The sequence below is a fragment of the Heterodontus francisci genome, chromosome 16 (assembly GCF_036365525.1).
Source record: "Heterodontus francisci isolate sHetFra1 chromosome 16, sHetFra1.hap1, whole genome shotgun sequence".
Taxonomy (NCBI): domain Eukaryota; kingdom Metazoa; phylum Chordata; class Chondrichthyes; order Heterodontiformes; family Heterodontidae; genus Heterodontus; species Heterodontus francisci.
The window spans coordinates 54754289-54772621 of record NC_090386.1 but is presented as its reverse complement, the minus strand read 5'-3'; the positions used below and the strand labels follow the sequence as shown (position 1 = coordinate 54772621).

At 45.2% G+C, this 18333-nt stretch overlaps 1 protein-coding gene across 1 annotated transcript in view; it reads right to left on the bottom strand.

Moving 5' to 3' along the window:
• Positions 1-1029: 1029 nt before the first annotated feature.
• LOC137378278 (uncharacterized) overlaps positions 1030-18333 on the bottom strand; it is a 75186-nt gene continuing 57882 nt past the window's right edge. The window contains exon 27 of the mRNA XM_068048522.1: positions 1030-1248. Within this exon, the coding sequence (XP_067904623.1) occupies positions 1030-1248 (219 nt within the window). The remainder of the gene's footprint in view (positions 1249-18333) is intronic.

The window sequence follows — 18333 nt, the reverse complement described above, 5'->3', positions numbered from 1 at the left end:
TGGGTTAATAAGTGGCAAGTAATATTCATATCATACAAGTGCCAGGCAATAATCATCTCAAACAAGAGATACTCTAAACATCTCCCCTTGACATTCAATGGCATTACCATCGCAGAGTCCCCCACTGTCAACATCCTGGGTGTTACCATTGACCAGAGTCTGAACTAGAGTAGCCATATAAATACCATGGCTACAAGAGCAGGTCAGAGGAATCCTGTGGCGAGTAACTCACCTCCTGACTCCCCAAAGTCTGACCACCATCAACAAGGCACAAGTCAGGAGCGTAATGGAATACTCTCCACTTGCCTGGATGGGTGCAGCTCCAATGACATTCAAGAAGCTCAACACCATCCAGGACAAAGCAGCCCACTTGATCCCATCCACCACCTTCAATATTCACTTCCTCCACCACCGACGAACAGTGGCAGCAGTGTGTACCATCTACAAGATGCACTGCAGCAATGCACCAAAGCTCCTTAGACAGCACCTTCCATACCCATGACCTCTACTACCTGGAAGGGCAGCAGATGCATGGCAATACTACTAACTGCAAGTTCCCCTCCAAGCCACACCCCATCCTGACTTGGAACTATATCACCATTCCCTTCACTGTTGCTGGGTCAAAATCCTGGAACTCCTTTCCCAACAGCACTGGATGTACCGATTCCACATGGACTGCAGCCGTTCAAGAATGCGGCTCACCACTACCAAGGGCAATTAGGGATGGGCAATAAATGCTGTCCTAGCTAGGACGACCACATCCCATGAATGGATTAAAAAAAAACTTCAGATACTTCTTCTGTGTGCTTCTGATACCAACAGAGAAGTTTGATTCAATATGGTGGACAACGCACTAGTGTTCCTTGCCCGCCTTATTGGATGTTTAAGAGGCTGTTACGCGCCTGAAAAACAGATGCACATGATCAAATTTCTAGGCCTTTATTCATTAACTGTGCAGTATGCTAAAGTTTATTTTTAATTTTGTGGTTTAAAGTGATGAAGTATGTTTATCATCTGTAAAAAGTTTCTTTAATTGTGTTGGACATTTTTTTGACTATTTAGCTGACAAATTTCACCGTGGGTTTTAAATTCTGGTCCCATTTGGTGAAGATAATTGAAGCCATCACTTTTTTCAGTATTGGTGAGACTGTCAAGAGATATTATACTTGTAGATCTCCCTTCATGCGCATAAACATGAGGTTCATAATCGTCTTGAATGTCTTCCCTATCATTGTAGAAATAAACTCTCTGAAAATAAACATTAGATATACACTGTTAAAAATGTTAATAGCATTAAAGAAATACACCAGGTCTGCAAGAAAGATAAAACATTCATTTTCTGTCATTTGCATACTGTACCATTGTTAATAATATTAGGCAGGAACTATAACAATATTAGGCAGGAACTGAAGAATTTAGATTGGGGGCGGCTGTTTGAGGGTAAATCAACATCTGACATGCGGGAGTATTTCAAATGTCAGTTGATTAGAATCCAGGACCAGCATGTTCCTGTGAGGAAGAAGGATAAGTTTGGCAAGTTTCAGGAACCTTGGATAACGCGGGATATTGTGAGCCGAGTCAAAAAGAAAAAGGAAGCATTCGTAAGGGCTGGAAGGCTAGGAACAGATGAATCCCTTGAGGAATATAAAGGCAGTAGAAAGGAACTTAAGCAAGGAGTCAGGAGGGCTAAAAGGGGTCATGAAAAGTCATTGGCAAACAGGATTAAGGAGAATCCCAAGGCTTTTTATACATATATAAAGAGCAAGAGGGTAACTAGGGAAAGGGTTGGTCCGCTCAAGGACAGAGAAGGGAATCTATGTGAGGAGCCAGAGGAAATGGGCGAGGTACTAAATGAGTACTTTGCATCAGTATTCACCAAAGAGAAGGACTTGGTGGATGATGAGCCTAGGGAAGGGAATGTAGATAGTCTCAGTCATCTCATTATCAAAAAGGAGGAGGTGTTGGGTGTCTTGCAAAGCATTAAGATAGATAAGTCCCCAGGGCCTGATGGGATCTACCCCAGAATACTAAGGGAGGCAAGGGAAGAAATTGCTGGGGCCTTGACAGAAATCTTTGCATCCTCATTGGCTACAGGTGAGGTCCCAGGGGACTGGAGAATAGCCAATGTTGTTCCTTTGTTTAAGAAGGGTAGCAAGGATAATCCAGGAAATTATAGGCCGGTGAGCCTTACATCAGTGGTAGGGAAATTATTAGAGAGGATTCTTCGGGACAGGATTTACTCCCATTTGGAAACAAACAAACTTATTAGTGAGAGGCAGCATGGTTTTGTGAAGGGGAGGTCGTGTCTCACTAATTTGATTGAGTTTTTTGAGGAAGTGACAAAGATGATTGATGAAGGAAGGGCAGTGGTTATCTATATGGACTTCAGTAAAGCCTTTGACAAGGTCCCTCATTGCAGACTGGTACCAAAGGTGAAGTCACATGGGATCAGAGGTGAGCTGGCAAGATGGATACAGAACTGGCTCTGTCATAGAAGACAGAGGGTAGCAGTGGAAGGGTGCTTTTCTGAATGGAGGGGTGTGACTAGTGGTGTTACGTCGGGATCAGTGCTGGGACCTTTGCTCTTTGTAGTATCTTTAAATGATTTGGAGGAAAATGTAGCTGGGCTGATTAGTAAGTTTGTGGACGACACAAAGGTTGGCGGAGTTGTGGATAGTGATGAGGATTGTCAGAGGATACAGCAGGATATAGATCGGTTGGAGACTTGGGTGGAGAAATGGCAGATGGAGTTTAATCCGGACAAATGTGAGGTAATGCATTTTGGAAGATCTAATGCAGGTGGGAAGTATACAGTAAATGGCAGAACCCTTAGGTGTATTGACAGGCAGAGAGATCTGGGCGTACAGGTCCACAGGTCACTGAAAGTGGCAACGCAGGTGGATAAGGTAGTCAAGAAGGCATACGGCATGCTTGCCTTCATCGGTCGGGGCATAGAGTATAAAAATTGGCAAGTCATGCTGCAGCTGTACAGAACTTTAGTTAGGCCACACTTAGAATATTGCGTGCAATTCTGGTCGCCACACTACCAGAAGGACGTGGAGGCTTTGGAGAGGGTACAGAAAAGGTTTACCAGGATGTTGCCTGGTCTGGAGGGCATTAGCTATGAGGAGAGGTTGGATAAACTCGGATTGTTTTCACTGGAACGACGGAGGTGGAGGGGTGACATGATAGAGGTTTACAAAGTTATGAGCGGCATGGACAGAGTGGATAGTCAGAAGCTTTTTCCCAGGGTTGAAGAGTCAGTTACTAGGGCACATAGGTTTAAGGTGAGAGGGGCAAAGTTTAGAGGGGATGTGCGAGGCAAGTTCTTGACAGTGGTGAGTGCCTGGAATTTGCTGCTGGGGGAGATAGTGGAAGCAGGTACGATAGCGACATTTAAGAGGCATCTTGACAAATACATGAATAGGATGGGAATAGAGGGATACGGTCCCCAGAAGTGCAGAAGGTTTTAGTTTAGGCAGGCATCAAGATCGGCGCAGTCTTGGAGGGCCGAATGGCCTGTTCCTGTGCTGTACTGTTCTTTGTTAATCTACCAAAATAAATCTGTACTGAAATATACTGGCATATTGCCAAGGGGAATTATCTGTCTTCCTCATCTGTAAGTATCTATAATCTTGAGAGTGCCATGGTGTTCTATATTTTTGATGCAATTGTTTTAAATTACTCCATATTCTAATGTGGTATTGATTTGTTCCTGTGAGCTGGACGGCAGCGAACTAAAAACGGACCATATGCCAAAGAGCCAGCGCAATCTCAAGCGCAGCGGCTCATATTTAAATAGCTGGGGTGGCCCACCATCACCCCCCCCAATCAGATGGAGGGAGTGGGCTGTCCATCAACGACAATGGTGACAGCTGCCTGTGCACAGGTGCTGGCGCCATTTTTAAAGTGCAGCCTGCCCTGCCAGCGATTTTAAACATTTAAAGATATACCCCCCCCAAAATTTATCATATAAAGTCCTAACGCACCCCCAATAATAATTACATTATTTGCCCTTTCCCACCCCAAAACATTTACTTTTTTTATATTCCCAAAATATGCTTTATTCATAAAAATCTGTAAAAAATACATGACAAAACAGTTCTAAACAGCACCAAGTCAAAAAATACAAACAGTGCAAAGGAGGTCAGTTTCCTTCAATACAAGAGTGAGTTACCTCACAACCCTTCCATTTCATTTTTCATGCCATATACATTTTACAGCCAATGAAAATTTCCCGATACAGTTCGAGGGGTTTTCCATGGATCCAGCCCCTCAGTTCAGCTTGGTGGGAGGAATCTACACAGTGGTCTTTCCCCATTGAGCCTTTGCTGCAGCTGCCCCAAGCTTTAGTGCATCCCTCAGCACGTAGTCCTGGACCTTGGAATGTGCCAGTCTGCAACATTCGGTCGTGGACAACTCTTTGCGCTGGAAGACCAGCAAGTTTCAGGCAGACTAAAGGGCGTCTTTCACCGAATTGATAGTCCTCCAGCAGTAGTTGATGTTTATCTTGGTGTGCATCCCTGGGCACAGACTCCTGTGTTGCAGAGCTGCTTGGGATGAACCTCGACAAAAACCACTGCATCTCTTTCCACACCTGCTTTGCAAAGACTCATTCCAGAAGGAGGTGGCATTGTGCAGAGGGGGTGAGACTTCGGGCGTGTAGGAAGGATCTGACGGGGAGGGCTCTTCTCACCACCAGCAAAGCTACATCTTGGTGCTTGTTTGAAAGTTCTGGTGATGAGGCATTCTGCCAAATGACTTTGCTGGTCTGCTTGGGGAACCATCCGACAGGATCCACCATCTTCTTTTCCCGAAGGGCCTTGAGGATATTCCGTGCAGACCACTGCCTAATGGATTGGTGGTCAAAGGTGTTTTTCCGCAGAAACTGTTCCACGAAGGATAGGTGGTACAGCACAGTCCAACTGGATGGAGCGTTCCGCGGCAATGTGACCTGACCCATCCTTCGCAACACCGGGGACAGATAGAATCTTAGCATGTAGTGACACTTGGAGTTTGCGTACTGGAGGTCTACACACACCTTTTTGCAGCCACACACAAAGGTAGTCATCAGGATGAGGGCGACATTGGGTACATTTTTCATGCCCTTATCCAGAGGTTTGATCATCGTGTCCCTCCGGACCTGGTCCATTTTGGATTCCCAGATGAAGCAGAAAATGGCTCGCCACAGCGCAGGAGTGGGGTATGGGCCAGACCTGCGCCACGTACAGCAACAACATGAGCGCCTCGCACCTGATGACCAGGTTCTTACCCACAATGGAGAGAGATCGCTGCCCCCACATGCTCAGCTTGTGTTGTACCCTGGCTACTCGCTCCTCCCAGGTTTTGGTGCACGACCCGGCCCTTCCGAACCATATCCCCAGCACCTTCAGGTAGTCTGACCTGACGGTGAAGGGGACAAAGGATCGGTCAGCCCAGTTCCCAAAGAACATGGCCTCGCTCTTGCCGTGGTTAACTTTGGCTCCCGGGGCCAGTTCAAACTGGTCGTAGATGCTCATCAGTCTGCGCACGGACAGTGGGTCCGAGCAGAAGACGGCGACGTTGTCCATGTACAGGGAGGTTTTAACATTTACCTCTTAAATCTGACTTTTCCCACGCCACCCACCCACCCCCCCCCCCCACAAGACTGCACAAAGTTTAAAGTTCACCCCTTCCCACCATCCCCTACACCCATTACATTTATTTGACCCCATCACCCACTCCCACACTGGAAATCTTAACTCCTCCCCGCTCCCCACCGGCTGGGGAAATGAAGGCACGGGAGTGATGGCCGCCACGCCAAAGATCATGGTGGGCCCGGAAGATTTCAGATAAGTTTATTTAAATTTCTTCAAGTCATTCATTTAAATAATTAGATTCAGTTCCATCACCTAGCAGCGGGAAGCTGCTACGGAGCCTTGCCACCGCCGGAGGATCGGGCCGGGCCCTCCCAGCATCGGGCTCCATGGCAGGCCACTGTTGGACTGATATTCCGCGCACCACTCCCACCCCCCCCCCCACCCCCAACCTTCTCCCCACCCCCCGGCCATGGAGTCCGACATTGTGGGTTTGGTAAAATCCAGCCCTGTGGGCTGAATCTGCTGTGCCTGTCACCAAGGTCGGCAGCGGGCGAAATAAATGGCAGCCCTCCCACGCCGGCTGCATATTGCAGAGCCGCTGCAACTTTCCACGTGGCAGCCCATTTGAATGACTGGGGAAGGCCGCCCTCCCCGCCCCCACCCCCACCTCCCGATTACATGGAGGGGATGGGCTGTCCGTCCCCAGCAATGGCATCAGCTGCCTGTGCGTAGACACTGACGCCACTTTTAAAGGACTTTGAGCCCTTCTGCTAAGTTTAAAGATTTAAAGGTACAGTGAAAAAAAATTAAATACATTAATTTTTCCCCTCTCACACCCCCCATAACAATAAAATCTATTACTTGCTCTCTCCCTCCCCCCCTAAAAACACTCACATTGTCCACCTGATCTTCCCCCCCCCCTCCCAAAAGTGCATAAACGTTAACCTAAACCCTTCCTACCATCCCCAATATCAATGATGTCATTTTCACCCCATTTCCCCTCATACCCACACTGAGAAACCTACGTCCTCCCCCCTCACTACCAGTGTGGCACTTCATTTCCCCGGATGCGGATTGGAAGTCGTGGGTGTGCCGACCAATGGCATGAAGATCGCACTGGGACAGACGGCGGGAACGTAAGTATAATTATTTAATTTTAATTTATTTAAATATTTAAATGCCGGTCCCATTGCCATACTTGTTGGCTGTAAAATGGGCTGAAGAGCTGCAGAAACCATGGAACAATGGTGCAACTACCCAGTATGGGGCGTTTTTCTGTAGCACATAGGTCTGCATTGTAGGTTGGGATAATAACTTAAAGGGAGTTTCAGTTTATTACATTATGTTATTTCCTGTCACACTTTGCTGAAGAATAAGGTCAGTGAAGGAAACAGTATGTTAGTACCAACAACAGAAATTAAGCCTTTGAAATACCACCTGTAAGTTATCTTGTTGTGGGTACTGTCCAGTTGATGTGGCCACCAATGAGATGTTTCTTCCAGTGGTAGAAGCTCCCTTCTGATTCGGAAAAAACATACAACAAGTTCACCTTGTGGTGTTCATGAAATGACCATGTTTCTTCTTAGAGCTCTGGGTTTCAATTGTCTGTAAGAATTGATATTTAGATTTTTATAGTTAAGATCCCACTTCCAAAATGGACAATGGGACCCTAGTGGCACAAGGAAAACTAGTAAATAGTCTAAAGTATTTTTTTAATATAATAGAAATTCTAGAACAGTCTTTGGGCTGAATTTTAAGGGAATTATGTGGGCGGTATGGAGGTGTGGGGGGGCCATTAAATCGAGATGGGGCATGTGGGACAGGAAGCCCAATATTGTGAAGCCCCAGTCCGATTTGGTCCAGGACGGCAAACGTGGAGAGCAGAGGTCCGACAGCAATGCGGTGGGCAGGTAATTAAGCTAGATAAATGGCCAATGGAAAGCTTTTTTTGGTCAGATGCAATTTTATAAATGGCGCATGGGTCTCATGGGGCTTCAGAGTTTCGCCTCCTTGAAGGAGGCGACATCAAGGCTGCCTGGAAGGGGAGGCTATCGGAAGGACAAACATCGAGAACCTGCAAGGGCCACGTGGGGAGGGCTGAGGGTGTCTGGAGTGAGGGAAAAGTTAACTGTGCTGTAAGGGGGCCAATACAAGAGGGCAATGGGCAAGTGACACCTGGCCAAGAGTCATAAGTGTGGGCATCAAGAGGGGACACTGACAGGGGAAGACTGCCTTTAAGGGAGAGGCCACTTATCCTGGGCGTCATTCACCCAGGCTTCTGGGATGCCATCGAAGACTAAGTGCACCTGAGTGGGACGGAAGGCCAGGCACCTTCAGTGGCACCGCAATGACTTTGAGCCCATGGGAGCAACCTCAGCAGCCACTGGACACAGCAGAAGGGCGAAGAGGAGCAAGAGAAGGAGTTGGCCGACACAGTCGGAGATAGCCTTGTGAAAGAGTGTACAGGTCGAAGGTCAACTACCTGCTGATGTCCAAGGTAGTGCCAACAAATTCTATGCCTCTCAAGGGAGACCATCACTGCCCTGTGTACATAATAAGCTGTGCCCCAGGGGACTGGGTGGCAATAAATGCCAGTGGCCCTGAAGGTCACAGTGGCACTGAACTTCTACACCACCGGATCATTCCAGAGATCCACAGGGGACATTTGTGGAATCTCGCAGTCCGCGGCACATCGGTAAATCAAGGAGGTCACCAGTGCCCTGTTCAGGAGGGCTGGATCCCAACTCACAAGCAAAGAGGGCCATTGGATTTGAGGCCATCGCTGGATTCTCCCAGGTGCAGGGGGTCATCGAGTGCACACATGTGGCCATCAAGGCTCAGCCACTGGCCTTCATCAACAGGAAGGGCTTCAACTGCCTCAATGTACAACTGGTGTGCGACCACCGTAAACGGATCCTGCAGGTCTGCGCACACTTCCCAGGAAGGTGCTACAGTGCCTACACTTTGAGGCAGTCCCAGGTGCCAGAACATTTTCGCCTCCCTTCAGCCTTCAGGGATGGAATTTTGGAGACAAGGGCTACCCACTGAGGATATGGCTGCTGATGCCTGTGAGGAATCTACTCATGGATGCAGAGAAGAGGTACAACACCTGCCATGGGACAATGTGAGCTACCATAGAGCAGGCCATTGGTCTGCTGAAGATTAGATTCAGGTACCCAGATCGGTCCGGTGGAGCCAGCGAGGGTCTCCGTATTGTCGTGGTTTGCTGTGTCCTGCACAAGTTTGCCCTGCAGAGGGAGGAACCGATGAGCAACAAGGAAAGTGAGGTGCGAACTGTCTCCTCAGATGATGAGGATGTAGAGCGGGAAGATGGGCAGGTTAGGCCAGATGAAGAGCCCCAGGGACAACATGACACTGGACATGAGAGGTGCGCAAGGGAGGCTCGCAATGCCCTTATAAATTTGGGTTTTATTTGATCCTTTATGACCCTTGTAGCGTTTCCAATAAAGACCTGATGGCGGGACTGGCGTTCAAAATGTAAAATTCAGTCCTTTATTACAAATAAAGTCAAAGTTAAAATAGAAAACAAAGAAGGAAGGAGTGAGAGTGGAAGAAAAATCAGAAAGCAAAGTGAGCGTAAGTGCAGGGGTTACACACTATACCCCACAAATCCTCACACCCCGTTTAATCCCAATTCTCTCTTTTCTCTTCTGCTGTCATGACGGTAGTGATTCATGCTACAACATACTTCCGTAGAACCTGCCATACTGTAGCACTTTTCCCAAATAATCATTCTTCTTTTCTGAGTCCAGACTATTCTGTCTCACTTTTACATGTAATAAATTCCTGTTAAGAAATTTGTAAAATTTAAACTTAATTGTTTTTCTTACTTTTCTGTTCTGTCTCTTTTTTTTTTTCTCTCAATCAAATCTTTGGATGGGTCCAGGGGAGGTGTGAATGGTAATAGCAAGATGATCGTTTTGCTGAACACCTCCGTTCAGTCTGCAGCTTGACCCTAAGCTCCCGGTTGCTTGCCATTTCAATTCTTCATTCCACTTCCATTCTGACCTCTCTGCATTTGGCCTCCTACACAATTCCAGTGCAGTTCAGTGCACATCATCTTTTGATTAGGCACTTTCCGATGTTCCGGTCTTGACACGGAGTTCAACAACTTCAGATCATAATCACCATTCCCATATTCTACAGCAGGTGCTGGTAATGGGTCTGCTGTTGCCATTTACAGCTCCTGTGGACCCATCTTTGTTTTAATTCTTCCCAGAGCACTCCATTTTGCCTTGTACCATCATCCATTTTGTCATTTAATCACTCCTGCATTTAAACCTACCCCAGACGTTCCCTTTTGTGCTTTCCTCTCCTCACCACGCAGCCCTACTCTGGCCCCACCACCCAACCCTGAACCCAACCTTTTTCCCTGACTCTGTACTTGCTTCTAAACTGCTAAATCTCTACTTTTTTCCAGTCCTGATGTAAGGTCTTCAACCATAAATGTTAACTCTGTTTTTCTATCCACAGATGCTACCTGACCTTCAGAATGTTTCTGGCATTTGTGGTAAATCATATCCAAATTGTTTTGGTGGAAAAATGGTGGAAATCCCAAAATGTGACGAGGTGTAATAAAATATATATTATTCAGCATCAACATGTTATTTAGTTAACAGAAAAAAGTGTTCATGCTGTCATTGTAGCTGGGGGTTTATATATTATTGAAATAGTTGCTTTTAAACTAACACACTGTAAATATTCCCAAGTGCTTGATGTCAGTTAGCATCAAAACTGACAGCATTCGAGAAATAATAGAAGTAAGGTTTGATTAGCGTGACACCTATGAATTTGAGCAAACATATTACAGCTATTTTTATTTTTAAGAGTGAACTAAGCCTAAGTAAGTGAAATTTCTTAACCAGATAGATTTGGTTACAATTCTGCATGTTTAAAGCTAACCAGGGAAATCAGGTTAAGTTGCAAAGGTGCATATGCAATCTGTGGGTCTGATAAGGGGCAGGATCTCTCCTTATAATTTGCTATATTATATGTAAGACTGCTGTAGTACCCAGGCCACTATCTTTCACTATCTTTACACAACCATCAAACTCAGTTTAAGAGATTACGCTTTGCTGTGCAATGTGCTTATTGCCAACATATTTGGGCAGGCACGAAGATCTCGACTCCCTAGACAACGCATTTTTGTATTACGAGAGACAGATCAAATTTACAATATTTTTGTAGAACATCCAGTGGAATCTCTGGCCCCATTGAAAGTGGGTTTGCATTAGTTTGAAAACTATACTACCTTTCCCAGTTCATATCTCAAAACAGTGTGAGACTGCCCACTGGAGGTGGTCTCACGTCTTCCAGCAGCACTTTTGAACTGGAGTCAGTTTGGGACTTGAGCCCTGAGTTAAAAGCCCAAATTTAGAAGACAAGGGGAAATGGAGTTTCTGGCCCAGTGTGCAGATCTATCTTTTTCCATAACACAGTTTTTTTTCGCAATTGCACAGCAGAAATATGTGGGCAGCACTGGTCCAATTGATGCTGGAGATGCTGCTGCAGGAGGTGGTCTATTTGAGACTGAAGACCACCCTCTAGTAAAAAAACACATGTGTCAGTTGCATGGAGGGAGCTTGCTGACCTAGTAAATGAAATCACCCTGGTTTCAAGAATTTGGCTAAAATGAAGAAAAGGTGAGTATGCTCCTCAATTTTGCATATATTTCTTTTGGAACCAATTAAGCATGGTACAAACTTAGGATGGATGGGAATTCTGTACACTGTGTGAGGTATTGATTCAAAGCTTGTTCATGACTGCTTCCCTTTTGCACACATTTTTTCATTGTGTCACTTTTTCTGAAGGTAGTAGTCAAGGAGCATCAAAGAGATAATGAAAAGTCCAGGATAAAATGCTCAGCTGTTGATTTAGGAGGTTTTTGTAGTTGGGTCAGCCTGTACTCTGAAGAGCTAGCCGCAAAATTTCTTCTCTTTTACTAACATGTGCATGATGGAAAGTGGACAATGAAATCATCATGGCTGTTTCCCAGATAATGACCACTGACTTGTATAATGATGATTCTGCGCTCAGATACCACCTGAATCTGACTGGGGATCATGTGGGGATGAAGTACGGTGTTAAATTTCCCAATCCCTTATGAAGCGGCTAAATCCTTCACTCGTGAACTGAGGGCCATTGTCGCTCATCACAATGTCTGGAATATTGTAATGAACGAAGCGTGCTTTCAGGCATTCTACAATCACACTGGTAGTCATTCAAGTCAGCTGGTCTACCTCCCAGTAGTCAGAATAGTAGTCTACGGTGACAAGATAATCAGTTCCTGTGAGAGTGAAGAGGTCTACTCCCAGTTTCATCCAAGGTCTGTCTGGGATGTCATGTGTCATAAGCGGCTCTTTAGCTTGCTTAGCTTGGTACTCGTTACACACATTGCACTGGCTGATGTGGTCTTTGATATCGTTGCTCTTGTTTGACCAGTAGAGCACTTCTCTTGCCTTCCTCAGACTCGACTCAATTCCTTGGTGGCTTGCATGGATGTGCTTTAGCATCTCTCCTCTCAACTCCTTAGGGAAAATGGGCGGGATTTTACATTGGGCGGATGGGAGCTGGCCACTGGCATAACATTTTGGTGGTGTACCCACTTCCGTCTCGCCTGAGGATCCGTCCCACATTTTATGGGTCCCCAGGCTTTAATTGTTCTGAGGCAGGACTTCCACCCGCTTGAGGGCGGAGGTCCTGCCTCATTGAGCTGCTGGCCCAATGATGGGCCAGCAGCTCTTAGTCCCGGGAGCGGCAAGGGTGGTCGTTTGGGGAGAAGGGGGGACGTCTTGGTTCCTGGGGGTGGTTGGGGAATGGGGGCAGCTCTCTATTGGGCACCCGGTGCCCGATTGTCAGGGCCCACCCCTGGGGCACTGAGAAGCTGCCAGCTTTTACCGGGCTGCCTTTCCCAGCTCCAGGACGCCCACGTGCCACGCGTAAAATTGCGTGGAGGTGGGAAAAGGCCCTTAAGTGGCCATTAATTGGCCTCAAGCGGGCGGCCCGTTTTCCGCCACCCCACACCCACCCTACATAAAGTGGGGCGAAGGCGGGAGTGGGTCGGTAAGGCCTCCCGGAGCCTCCCGCTCCATTTTACACCACCCCCCGCCCCCACCACCATCCAGCTTGTTGGGGTGGTGAAAAATTCCAGCCATTGACACTATTTCCTTTGTATACGATGCCATCTTGGGTTGTAAATTTATCTCTGTATGCCCAATATGCTTTTGTGACCAGAGGAATGTTCTTGATGCTTTCAGGCTTTCCTTTCATCATTACTTATTGCAATACTTGGAGAGTTGCATCTTGTTGGGTAGTTCCCTTGATTTGAGCAAGTCTGTCAGATTCAATGTCTCTGCTGGGTTGATGACTACCAGAGCATGTCGAGCTTCAGCTTCATGTTGGATCGGGAAGATTTCACACTCTGTCGTAGCATCCTCTGCTTTCTTCATAGGGAGTGCTGCTCTCGACAGCATGTCAGCGATGTACATCTGTTTCCCTTGCTTGTCTGCCACATCCAGATAATATCTCTGTAACTGGAGTAACATTCTTTGCAAATGTTTTGCAGTAGATAGTAGCGGCTTGAGGAAAATGCTTTGAAGTGGCTTGTGGTCGGACTCAACTGTCACTTTATCTCCTACAAGTAGGTATTGATGAAAATGTTTACAAACAAAGACAATGGCCAGGCACTCTTTCGCGATCTGAGCGTAGCGTCTTTCTGTTTGTGTTAGCGCCCTGGATGCAAATGCAACTGGTTGTTCTTGCTGCATTAGATTACTCCAAGTCATGTCTCACTGGCGTCACACTGCAGAGTGACTTCATCACTTACATCATAGTATTTCAGCACGGGTGATGCTGTCACTAGTTGCTTGATTTTAGTGAATGCTGGTTCTTGTTCTGTGCCCCAATACCACTGCACATCCTTGGCAGTGAATTGGCATAATGGTTCACACTCCAATGACAAATTGGGCAAGAATTTTGCTAAATAGTCGATGAATCCAACAAATCGTTGCACTGCTTTTACATCTGTTGGTCACCACATTGCTGCTACCGCTGTCACCTTTTCGGGATTCGGGCGAAGGCCTTTTGCTGTCAGTACATGACCTATGTACTTGAGTTCGGGCATCTTTCATTGTAATATTTTCTTGTTCAGCTTCAAGTTCATCTGGCGAGATCTGACTAGCAGTCGCACAAGATTTTGATCGAGGTCAGAAATGGCTTCTGTTGCGACCAAGGCAGTAGGGGTGCACTGTTTATTCTAGTTCCACTTCTCCACAGGTCACAACATATATTTAAATTTAAAAGCAAAATACTGTGGATGCTGGAAATCTGAAATAAAAACAAGAAATGCTGGAAATACTCAGCAGGTCTGGCAGCATCTGTGGAGAGAGAAGCAGAGTTAACGTTTCGGGTCAGTGACCCGAGACATTAACTCTGCTTCTCTCTCCACAGATGCTGCCAGACCTGCTGAGTATTTCCAGTATTTCTTGTTTTTATATATTTAAATTTTTCCAGTTACCAATACGGTCAATCATAGACTCTATTTTTATCCTAGAATAAAATACACCAACCAGGTTTCTTGAATAAACAACAAAATTATCAGTTTATTATAAAACAAGTCTTAACCAGTAACAATGCACAGCATTAACACTCAGATTGAAAGATAAAAGTTCCCTTTTTACCTTAGCCCCACACACACACATACACACGCATAAACCGGTTAAGCGAAAAAAATAGAGATTTAATCTTTAGAGCTCAATTACAAGAAAAAAACAGACAAAAAGTGCTTTGGCCAAATACTTGCTAATTCTTGAAAGGAAAAGAAAAGATGTGGAAAAATGTCAGCTGTCCTTTGTGTTGGGTTGGCAAATACGCGTAGATGGCTGTCACTGGGATCTTCCTAGAACAGTTCTTTTCAGGCAACATTGAAGATCAGGTTAGGCAGGCTTTCCAGGAGAAATGCAGCAACAGGGGTTTCAGGCAGGCCTTGCAGATGGAATGCAGCATCACTTTCTCTATTTCTTACACTTGCTTCTGACAGCTTCTCAGAGATGGAAAATTGGCAGGCTTTTCAAAGAGCTGGAAAAGGCTGAGTTGGGGTTTGTCCTTGGCAGGTTGATTCTTTAACTCCTTTTCAGAACACTGTCCATACCCCAGCTGTCTGTCCAAAGCAAAACCAAAAACATCTCAGGAATCAAGCCTCCTGACCCCAATAAATCTTGACCTCTCACTTCTCTGTAAACATCTTCCCCAAGTCAAAAAAAGCCTCTTGTTGGGTATTTACCTGAAAAATGGTGTCTTCCAGTAACTGGTGTTTACAAGCCAAATCCAAAAGACCTTCTGATGACCTCTTTTTTCAAAAACACAAATTCCAGCATCTATGGAATCTTTATTTCAGTTTTAAATCACAAATCCTCATAATTTAACAAAAAAAGGAAGCTCTCATAACATTTCTTCCATTGTGTCTCTGCATCCATAAACTAGCAGATCATCCACCCTCTCTTCCATTCTGGGAGATCACTAACTCATGCTGTCCGCGTTGATACTCCTCTGGAGCCGTGGAAATGCTAAACGGCATGCGCAACCATCTGTATCTCCCAAACGGTATCCAGAACGTAGTTAGAAAGCTGCTGCTTTCATCCAGCTTCACTTGCCAGTAACCATCCTTTGCATCTAGGGTAGTGAAGATGTTTGCCTTTGCAAGTTCAGACAAAATATCTTCGATTGTTGGCATGGGGTAGTGAGATCTCTTCAGAGCTTTATTTAGATTCTTTAGGTGCATACTCTCAGCTTTCCAGGTTGTTTCACTGCTACCATGCTGCTAATCCATTCTGTAGGGGTTGTCACTTTCTTGATTACTCCCTTCTTTTACAGCTGTTCTATCTTGTCTTTCAGGCTGGCCTTGAGGGCAGCTGGAGCTTTCCTCGGCAGATGCTGAATTGGTATTACCCTCTCATCTACTTGGAGATGATATTCTCCTGGAAGACATCCTAAACCTGTAAATACATCGTTGTACTCCTCTAGGATCTGTTCCGTGGTCAGTGGTTTAGTGTGCTGCAACACATTGTAAATCTCTTTTTGCACATTGAGGGTTACCAGTCCAAGCTTTAGACTTGCTCTGGCTGAGATGAGTGGCTTTTGCTTGCTGTCTATGATCTGGAACTCTAGTACTTCACTCTTGTCATTGCATTGGGCTCTCAGAGTAACTTGTCCTCTTGGCACTAGTATTGTGCCATTGTATAGCTTCAAACTTACTTTCAAGGGCTTCATTTTTGGATCACCATGTTGAGCCACTTTGCACAGGTCTGTGAAGGTCATGACATTGCATGATGCACCAGTGTCTATCTGGCACTTTATGTTGACTTGATGTTCTCCTTCTACAGTCATCATTCCAATAGTGTTAAACCATTTATCACCTATTGACCTGACTGAACCAACCTGTTGTATGGTGTACAGTGATTCATCAGAATCTTTGGCTGATGTCTCTGCAGTGGTCATCTATACCTGCTTGTTATGCTTCCTTCTAGCCAAACACTTGTGTGCAAAATGATTTAGCTTCTTTCATTGAGAGCATTCTATTCCCATGCTGAGCATGCCTTCTTTTCCTTTGTGTGATGTCCTCCACAGTATTTGAATCCTGCTGTTTGTCCGTGATCTTTCTGCCCTTTCGGCCTAAAATGTCTATCAGCATAATGCAAGGCCTGGTCAGTTCTACCATGAATATGCTCCAGCTGCTGATTTACAACCTCAGTGCTTCTGCACCTGTTGATTGCTTTCATGAGAGTAACTTTCTCCGCTCTCAGTACACGTGCTGTCACTGCGGGATCTCTTATTCCTAATCTAGCCCTGTCTTTAACTAGATCATCTTTTAGTTGAACAAATTCATAGGATTCTGTGAGCTGTGTTAATGCTGTCACATATTGATCAATGGACTCTTTTTCACCTTGGGCCCTTATATTGAACACATATTTTTCATAAGTTACATTCACTTGGGGTTCAAAGCGTGCCTTCAAGTCTTGTAAAAAAATTTCTGTCCATTTTTTTTGTTCTTCGGAGAGATTTATTGTGGAATACAGATTGTGACAGTCTGTCCCCAACAGTGATAAAAGTGTAGCTACTCATAGATGCTTGGGTTTGTTAATTAAATCTGTCGCAATTTCGTAATTTTGCCTTTGCGAGTGGAAAAACTGCCAGTTTTGCTTCATATCACCTTTCATTTCGACTGGTGCCATGAGAGGAAGGTTTGCAGCCATGATGTCTTACCCAGTGCTTTCAGCACTTCTTTGCTCCTTTTCTGTGGCTTCCTGTGGCTTTTAGCAGCTTTGAACGTTCCTGTGTTCCTCTTTTAGTAGCTGTGCTTCTATACAGCTGTTCAACGCTCAATCTCAGCTCTACTCTGGCACCATGTTACAAGCTCACAGGAGAACACTCTTGCTCATACTGTGTCTTTATTGAACTGCCTGCTGATGGATGCCTGCAGTGACTGCCTCATGGTAGAGGTCACATGACTACGGCAAACCACGAGGCACATTAGTACAGCATTGCATTTTTATCCCAAAAACCTGCCATTCAGTAACAGCAATGTATCTTGCCTAGCTGATGCCCCTTCTCACAGGAAAAGTAATGAAGGAAAGGGAAACTTGAATTTATATAGCACTTGTAAGGACATCTCGAAATGCTTCCCAATCAATGCAGTACCCTTAAAATGTAGTCACTGTTGTTTTGTAGGCAAATGGTGAAGGTATTACCCATTGCAAAGTGATTATAATTTCCTGGATCCATGTGTGCACTTTGGACTGTCTGATGTGGCAAATAATAAGTTTCTTTTGAGGCTTATGTGGCATCGACTGAAGCCAGAACTGTCCTCCAGTATGGTTATTATGAGTATCAGGAATGAGCAAGAGAGTAACATTAGACTTGATAGCTCATATGTAGAAATACATCAGCACAAAACTGTGTTGTTACATTCTATGGTTCCATGGCACCTCGAGTGGTTTGGAAGGATGTGGTAGCATGGAAACTTCATGCTGGGGTAACCTTTATTTCCACAGAAAGAACCATCACTGATGAAAGTGCAGTATGCAGATCACTGCACAACAATGGCCGCCAACCTGGTGAAGTGGAGGTGGTGGAGACAGTAATCTAACAGGTTCAGGTTTGGGTCCTGGGGTGTTGCCCAGTGTGGCCAATACCTCTCAAAAATTATTGCAGCGCGTGAAGTCAGTTATACTGCATGTTTGGAAATCCCAGTGGAATGCCCATCCTTAGCTGTTTTAATATGTTATGTCAAAGCCAGCAGTATGCAACAATATGACAAGAAAAATCTAAAAATGGAGCTCTTTACGGCAAAACCAAATAATGCATGAAGCAAAGTGCAATATATCAAAAGCACATAAAAATATGTCATACAAATCTCCTAAAAAATAAGAATTATTGCGAGCTTATTTACTTATTTCAAGAGGCTTGCTCAGTTGGTGATCTCCCTAGGAATCCCATATGAGCATTTTTTATGGGTAAAGCACACACTTTGGACAGGACCTCACATGAAACACTAAAATTCAGGGACCACAACTTTATTATGAGAAATTAATACTTAAATGAGGTCATGCATGACGGTGGCACAAATTCATTTATATAGTATTACATATTATTTAGAGAACAGAAACAGACCATTCGGCCAAAGATGTCCATACAGGAGTTTATGCTTCACATGAGCGTCCTCTCACCTTTCTTCATC